The sequence below is a fragment of the Sinocyclocheilus grahami genome, unplaced genomic scaffold (genome assembly GCF_001515645.1).
Source record: "Sinocyclocheilus grahami isolate Dianchi unplaced genomic scaffold, SAMN03320097.WGS_v1.1 scaffold2152.1, whole genome shotgun sequence".
Taxonomy (NCBI): Eukaryota; Metazoa; Chordata; class Actinopteri; order Cypriniformes; family Cyprinidae; genus Sinocyclocheilus; species Sinocyclocheilus grahami.
The window spans coordinates 17,784-26,685 of record NW_015507331.1 but is presented as its reverse complement, the minus strand read 5'-3'; the positions used below and the strand labels follow the sequence as shown (position 1 = coordinate 26,685).

Sequence of the window (8,902 nt, the reverse complement as noted above, 5' to 3'; positions counted from 1 at the left end):
CACACACACACACACACACACACTCTCTCACACACACACACACGCTCTCAAGTCAAGTCACCATTATTTATATAGCGCTTTTTACAATGCAGATTGTGTCAAAGCAGCTTTACATTATTAAACAGGGAAATAGTGTGCCGTTCTCCTCTGGCCAGATGAAGCTGCAGCAGAGTCAGATTGTGCAGAGGACTCATCTGGTTCCTGTGGTCTTGTCCCGGTGGCCGTCTGAGACAAGGTCTTCACAGGGGATCAGTATCTGGGGCTCATCTAGTTGTCCTGGTCTCTGCTGACTTTCAGGGCTGTAGAAGTCATCTCTAGGTGCTGATCCACCATCTGATCTGGATACAGACTGGATCTGGTGGCTACGGTGACCTCCGTATAAGAGAGAAACAGACTAATATTAGCGTAGATGCCATTCTTCTAACGATGTAGCAAGTACATTGTGTGTTATTGGAAGTGTTCCCGATGCATCAGATAAGTATGATTTGAACCATGCCAATGCACTTCCTCTAATTCCAACATAATTTTCTAGACTATTCAAAAAAATGTTGTTATCGAAAATGTTGAACGCAGCGCTAAGATCCAGTAGCACTAATAGAGAGATACAACCACGATTGAATGATAGAAGCAGGTCATTTGTAACTCTGATGAGAGCAGTCTCAGTACTATGATGAATCCTAACTGGAAATCCTCACAGATAACATTTTTCTATAAGAAGGAACATAGCTGTGAGGATACTGCTTTTTCTAGTATCTTTGCAGAAAAAGGGAGATTCAAGATTGGTCTGTAATTAATTAATTCTTTGGGGTCAAGTTGTGGCTTTTTAATGAGAGACTTAATAAAAGCCAGTTTGAAGATTTTGGGGACAAATCCTAATGACACTCACACATGGACACATACTCTCTCTCTCTCTCTCTCTCAAACACACTCACACACACACACACACACACACACACTCTCTCTCTCTCTCTCACACACACACTCTCACTCACCGTCTGTTTGTACCCAAGGCCAGATGGACGTGTCCATGGCTGAAAGCTCCATGTCTGCAGACGAGATGGAGGCAGAAATGGCTCGGATTCAGCGTCTGCGGGAGGTGCTGGTGAGACGCGAATCTGAGTTGCGCTTCATGTGAGTAGCTGCTGCATTTACTGCACATGTTCAGAACAAAATGCTGAGATTCTCCTCTAGAAATGACAGAATCTGAGCGACTGGTTTTCTTTCATATTCTTCTCAGGATGGACGATATTCAGCTCTGCAAAGATATTATGAAACTGAAGCAGGAGCTGAGGAAGATAGTGGCAGTGCCAGGTGACACACACATACACACACACACACACACACACACACACACGTCTCAGATTGGATTGACGTGTGCATTTTCTAACACACAGACGCAGAGAAGACTAAGAAACATCGTCAGAGAGAAGAGAAATTAATCCAGGAGATTCATCAGCTGGTGCAGAAGAGAGATTTTCTGGTGGATGATGCCGAGGTCGAGCGTCTGAGGTCAGAGAATACAACTTTTATTGGTGATGTTTGTCATCAAATGTACTCTTTGAAAGTTTCTGAGAGATTTCTCTGGTTGTCTCTGTCTCACAGGGAGCAGGAGGAAGATAAAGAGATGGCCGAGTTCCTCCGACAGAAGCTCAGCGTCATACAGAGTAAGAGTTTGCACAGCCGTCTCTCACGTTCATTTGTCAGTAGTTCGCCCATATAATCGAATTGAGCAAATAATAAGCATATTTGGCATGCTGTCCTGAGGGAGGGCTCCGAGCTCAGAATATAGCCAAACCCAGAGAACTCCCCACACCCATAATATGGGATGAGAATAGTTTAAGAGCTGGGCTGGAGGAGGGATGCCGGAACAGTGGGACAGACGTAAGTTGGCTGTATATACAGTGGTGGCCAAAATTATTAGAACTCTAGTATTTTCATTAGCTAAAAATGGTTTTAATTCTATCTTTTGCTGTAGTGTGTCAGCAGAATATATCAGTTTACATTTCCAAACATTAATTTTGCCCTTAATTGTAATAATCCAGTGAGATTTTTGTCTGACAACAGCCAGTGCTCCACACAGAGATCTGATCTGATCATTATCCAGTCTGTCTGGAATGACATGAAGAAAAAGAACAAACTCAGACAGACTAAGGCTACGTCCACACGAAGCCAGAGCTTTCCCTATCCGATCTTTTTTTTCCCCTCGTCTCAAGAAATATCTGCATCCACACGAAACCGACACAAAACGATGTAGTATACATGCCAGACCAGCATGTGGCGCTGTAATTCTGCCACAGAGATACACTAAAACGGAGAAGAAGACTTGGACTATGCGCATAAACCTTGCGCGCGGTATACAAACGAACATGGAACAATACATTTATTAATCTGTGTTAATGTTAGTTAAAAAGACAATTGTTCAGTGTTTGTTCATGTTTTTGTTGCTGTTACGTGACGTAGCGATGTCTGACTAGGGGCGAGACGTGGGCTGATGACATCATCATTTCAGAAAACATACGGATTCGCTGTCCACACGAAAACACAAGGGTGGAATTGCTGTAAAATGAGGATGCTGTCAAAAATAATGCCATAAATACATTTTCTTTATCAGTTAACTTCTATTAGCTCAATTAAATTTGGTGTGACCATCTTTTGCGTTTAAAGCAGCTTTTTCCCTCGGTGCACTTGAGCAGAGTTTCTCAGGGAGCTTTGCAAGTAGGTTTCTTGAAGTGTCTTGGAGACATTGCCACAGTTCTTCTGGATTTAGTCTGTCTCAGTTTGTTCTGTTCCCTATCGAAAGGTAACTCTCGTTGCGTCGTCTTGACAACTTATGTGGGAAACTCCTGTTTACTCTGTTACTGAAGCCTGATTTGATAATGTTTGTGTAGCTGCAAAAACCAATGGCGCTCGAGCCCGCCAGAAGGGGCAGAGCCGACTGCTATATAAATTGGCCCAGAGCACCATCTCATCAGAATCTTCTCCTTCAGCGACGAGACCATCTCTTCGCTGACTCCGCAACAAAGCCGAAGAAGCCGAAGCAAGCTCAACTTGCTCTATGCTCCCCACCGTTGAAGAAGCCATCGGCAGCGGAAGAAGATTTTTCCCCTGCGGCCTTCCGGCGCAGGAAAAAAAGAGCAAATTTCTGAGCAAATTTCAGCGGTGTTGTTGCAAATGACGCTTCGAGTGTGGCTCGAGAAGTGGATGGTCACAGCGAGTGCGTTGCCTGTCTGAGAATTGCCCACACAGAGGCTACGCTCGCCGAGGCTTCATGTTCTCATTGTGAGAACATGAGTCTTGCTCATCTTTGTCCTCCCGCTCCATTCTCCCGACTCTCCCGACTAAGCAACCTGCAAAGACGGCGCAACCTCAGCTCTCGCATAAGCCGGAGCCTGGGCTTCAACAGCGCCCCCAGACGGCCAGGAAGTACCCTCACGTAGTGCTGGACCCAGAGACTCAGAAGCCGTCCTGATCTGCGTGTCATGCAGACTTTGGTGCAGGACAATGAAGCACATGTTCTCCAAGCCGAAGTGCAAACACTGCTTGCAAAGGGTAACGTGGAAACGGTCCCTTTACCAAACAGCAAGTCAGGCTTTAACAGCTGATACTTCCTAATTCCCAAGAAAGACGGCAGGCTCAAACCAATTCTCGATCTCAGACATCTGAATCGGCCTTCATCCGACAGCCTTTCAGAATGATAACTTTGAAACAGATCTTCGCACAAAATGCCCGAGAACTGGTTTCTGTCTGTGGATCTGAAAGATGCTTACTTTCACATCCAAATATCCAAACATCGTTCTTGAGATTCGCTTTTGAGGGAGTAGCCTATCAGTAGATGGTCCTTCCGTTTGGACTGTCTCTGGCCCCTCGCACTTTTACGAAGTGCATAGACATGGCTCTTTCCCGTCTGAGACGGATGGGAATTTGCATTTTGAACTACCTCGACGACTGGCTAGTGCTGGCTGAATCAGAACTGCAACTTGTCGCTCACAGGTCATTGTTGCTAAACCACCTAGAGTGTCTTGGGCTTAAAATCAATTCAGCCAAGAGTTTTCTGACTCCCAGACAGTTTTTCTGGCTGTTTGTCTGGCCCTGAAAACCTTCCTGCCAGCCTTAAAGGGACACCACGTCTTGGTCCGCTCGGACAACATGACAGTGGTGGCCTATATCAACCACCAAGGCAGCCTCAGGTCACGTCCCCTTCACAGGATGACTCGACATCTCCTGCTTTGGGCACAGAGAGAACTCCTCTCACTACGAGCGGTTCATGTGCCAGGCAGACTGAACCAGGGAGCAGATGTGTTGTCCAAGGACAATGTAGCTCCAGGGGAATGGAGACTACATCCCCAGATGGTTCAGATGATTTGAACAGTTTTCGGCAAGGCAGAGGTCAACCTATCGCTATCACTGCCCAACCTATTTCTCAAGACAGCGTGATGCTCTTTCCCATGATTGGCCCAAACACCCATCTGTATGCCTTCTCTGCAATCGCCCTGCTACCCCAGGTTATCAGGTGAGTCAGGGAAACAAAATGCTCTTTCCTCCTTGTGGCCCCCCAAACCAAGTCTGTTTCCCAGAGATGATCCAGCTGATGCCTGCAGCACCGTGGTCAATACCACTGAGGAGAGACCTTCTCTCGCAAGCACAGGGCAAGATTTGGCATCCCCAGCCAGAACTGTGGAGCCTTCATGCCTGGCCACTCGACGGGAGTCAGGTCAACTCCCAGCGAGAGTCACTAATACCTTTCTAGAGGCTAGAGCTCCATCTACAAGGCGTCTCTACACCCTCAAGTGGTCAGTCTTCAGTGACTGGTGTTCAGCAAGTAACCAGGATCCGATTTCATGTGACGTGTCCCACGTGCTAACCTTTGTGCAAGAGCTGTTGGATAAGGGGTGCACCCCTTCCACACTCAAAGTCAAATGTGGCAGCCATCGTGGCAAACCATTCCCCCGAGGCTGGCCGGACAATTGGCAGAAATGACCTGGTTGTTAAGTTCATCAGAGGTGCTCGGCGGTTGAATCCTCCTCACCTAAGGACTGTGCCAACATGGGACTTATCTGTAGTCAAGAGGGCCTCCCTCCAAGCCACTTCAAACAGTCGGCTTAAGGGTCATGATGCTCAAAACCGCTCTGCTCTTGGCCCTAGCTTCGGTCAAGCGAGTAGGTGACTTGCAAGCCCTGTCTGTCAGCGCATCCAGCTTCAGCTGGCTTGCAATGTCCTATAGGTGTGAGGGCCTATTCCACCAGAGGAATGGCCTCCTCATAGGCCTTGTCCAGTGGAATTTCTATTGGGGAGATTTGTGCAGCTGCCGGCTGGTCGTTGCCGTCTACCTTCATTAGATTAGATTAAGGTTTGGAAATGTAAACTGATATTTCCTAATGACACACTACAGCAAAAGATAGAAATAACTGACTTAAAACCAATTTTAGCTGGTGAAAATACTAGTGTTCTAATAATTTTGGCCACCACTGTATACATATTGTGCTAGTTAAGATGATTAACTAAACGAGCTCCACCTGTGACGAACTGGTTGATTATCTGATCTTGCTCCTCCAGAACCTTGTTAATAAAACATAATTTAGTTTTGCACTGTGTGAGAGATCTGTGATGCTTCTGTCACACGACCCATGCTCGCTCATGACACGACAGGCGGCGCATGCAGCGTCACGCTGGGCTGTTGCTGGGTAACAAGCATGAAGTGCACACAGTAAACACTGAATAAAGTGTTGAAACAAAACAAATTTGAGCTCAGACGAGAAATATCCTGGTGACGGCAGCGATCACGACTCTAACCGGGGGTTAAATTGGGATTTGTTATCAGAATCAGAAGAGCTTTATTACCAAGCATGTTTACACACACAAGGAATTTGACTTGACGACAGGAGCTTCCAGCAGAAGAAAGTACAGACATACATACATTATGTGGGGGGTTCTGTGGTTTCAGGGGTGCACATGTAAAGCCCACAAAATATTATATCAAATGTAAAATATTAAGAGAGCCTGCTAAGAACACTAAAACACTGATCAAAATCATTCTAGATGATGGCAGTGTGCAAAGCTACATTTGATAACAATGAAATCAGTGTTTTACGTTTTCAGGTCTAACAGTGATATTCAGGTACAGAAATACTTCAGAATTGAAGAAATCAAATGTAAAACAACACTGGATAGTCTTCACTGTATAAATAAATAAACTTACAATTAAAGTTATTCAGTTAGTCAGTCGAGAGCAGTGAGTGATTTTCTGTCTTTTGTTGTTTAACTTTAATGACACAGACAGAGTCTCTTTAAGACCGACTTCACAGATCTACTTATTATTTTTTGACATGTGACACACAGCAGTAGGCTTATGTTTTACTTACTTTTTCCTTTTCTATTCAAAATATTCCCAAACGTGTTAACTATATGATGAAATATCACGATTCTCAAATATGTGTCAGTACATGCACTTTTATAGATTATCTTTTTACTTAAGTACCAGATATGAGTCATGCCTTAAAATATTTTTACTACGACATTAAAAACATTGTAATTTATAAGCAAGAACATTTACATTATCAAAGAACATTATCATTTCATTATCAAGACTTCAAGTCTCAAAAACTCCCATTATAATCACTGAATCTGTTTACACTGTGAAATGAATATCTTACATTCGTACGCACATCTGCAATTTGTTGTTTGTGATGAGAGAATTCATCAGAGAGCGCACACAGAACAAAGCACGGTGTTTCAGCCATGGCTCATCTGAACGCCTCTGATTGCTCATTGCATTCATAAGCTCAACAGAATCGTGTCTCTTGCTCAGCGCCAGCCAAAGCACGAACACAGATTTTTTTTGAGAGGTCAGTGGCAAATGGGTGAAAGTTGAGATGATTTTGTTACAATGCATTGGCGGGATGAAGCACGTGAGTCGTGTGATCTCTGCTGATCTGCTCGGTTTCTCTCCGCAGGAGCTCCGAAGCCCAGAACGACTGAACCTCCAGCCAACAAACCCTCCATCAGCAAGAGCAGTGCGGCCCTCATTAAGGACTGCTGCGGAGCCACTCAGTGCGTCCTCATGTGAAGATCACGAGATTCCCCAAAGCAAATCATACCTGAATTTGATGAATATAAGTTTGTTGACTGAGCATTAGAAAGACGTTCAGCTCCTCTGTGATTCTGCAGCATGTCAGTGACTCCAGGGGGCCGCTCAGGAGCCCAAAACATCCACACAAAATACAAAACCCAGCTCAGAGAGAAGTATTCGTTTATTCTTCACCCTAATGATAAGAGTCACGAAGAATGGTTCACAAGCACAAGAGAATCACCATCAAACAGAAACCTTAAATAACACTGATATGAGTTTTTAAAAACACATGCATCTTAATCCAGTCAGTGTGTATTAGATTCATCTGACAGTTTACAGATACTTCATCTTAGACATTAGAAAACATATTCCCCATAAAGTGATTCTGACATTTGGGGGTTTTGTTCCCCTGTTTCTTAAAATAAGAACATGTTCATGAATACAGAAGTGGATCAACACAACCATGAACAGTTATAAATGTGCAGAAACATAAAAACTATGTTTGAAGTTTTAGCATTTCTTTGCCTTTTGAAATGTGGTGGTATTTAAACAGGCCTGATAATCAGAAATTAGACAAACTGAATCTAATGAAGCAGGACATCAGCTCGTGAATATTCTGCAAATAAAGTATCTTCCTGCAGTCTGTCGCTCCTTTATTTGGTTTTGAAAACTGCTGTTCTGATATTCAAGCTTTGTTCACAGCGATTAGTTTTCCAACACAGATGCATCACTTATACAGTGCTGTGGAAAGGGGTTTGATTTTCTGCATCTTTGCCTTTTTTTACACACTGAATCAGTTCTTCAGCCAAACTCATGAATGCACAAAGAGACAAAACATGCACATCAATAAATAACTTTCTTTGGAAACACTTTACCATGAGGTTGCATTTGTTAAAATTAGTTAAACAAATACAGTAATGAACTAACATCTAAGACATTTATTAATCTTAATGTTAATGTTAATTGCAACATTTACTAATGTATTACTAAAATAAAAAGCTGTACCTGTTAATATTATTTAAAGGACCAGAGCTAAAATGAACTAACAATGAACAACTATATTTTTATTAACTATCATTAACAAAGATGAATAAACAATGTACCAAATGTACTGCTCATTGCTAGTGTATTAACTGATGTCCAAACACACAGTGCTTCTCTGCACACGCGAGACAAGGTCTGCTTCCTTCATTAATTGGACTTTCAGCTTGATTACGTAATGAAACACAGAAGCTATGAACAGCGGTTAGGTGATCAGAGTCTCGGCTCACAGTCCGCTCCAAAAATATAATCCTCTCCCTCATGTCCTTCCAAATGGGTTGATTTATTTTCTTCCATCGAAACACAAAAGATATTTTGAAGATGTTGGCAAGAATTGTATGCCTACTGACTTTTCACTGTATCAACAAACACTAGCATTTCTCTAAGGATCTTCTTTTGTGTGTTACAGAAGAAAACCGGACGACAATTATCAGCGTTAGCTTTATTATAATTATTAAACCATTTAAACCACATAAAATCTGAGCACATAGGACAGAGATTCACAACAGTATGTGATAAACATTTTGCAAAATCAACAAATAAATGGCTATTTTATGATATTACAGCAGATGTTTATGAGTGACAGATGTGTCTGATATCTTCAGCTCAGATCACAGTAACACCGTACCTTGGATCAGCTCAAAACACTGCTGTATTTAACGATATATTTTCCACCAGAACTTGTTTTTCTTGCTGGTGTTTGTCCAGTGTGATGACACTGTTAATGACAGTCACTCTCAATCTGAAACATGTTGTGTGTTCGTATGCACTGATCTGACTTTGACTGTTAATGAA

General features: G+C 43.1%; 1 protein-coding gene across 1 annotated transcript in view; it reads left to right on the top strand.

Moving 5' to 3' along the window:
• Positions 1-7,938, top strand: part of LOC107574222 (uncharacterized protein C16orf45 homolog) — a 12,753-nt gene extending 4,815 nt beyond the window's left edge. Inside the window, exons 2-6 of the mRNA XM_016260681.1 lie at positions 1,011-1,131; positions 1,238-1,311; positions 1,395-1,509; positions 1,603-1,664; positions 6,951-7,938. Of these exons, the coding sequence (XP_016116167.1) occupies positions 1,011-1,131; positions 1,238-1,311; positions 1,395-1,509; positions 1,603-1,664; positions 6,951-7,063 (485 nt within the window). The 3' untranslated portion in view covers positions 7,064-7,938. The remainder of the gene's footprint in view (positions 1-1,010; positions 1,132-1,237; positions 1,312-1,394; positions 1,510-1,602; positions 1,665-6,950) is intronic.
• Positions 7,939-8,902: the final 964 nt, after the last annotated feature.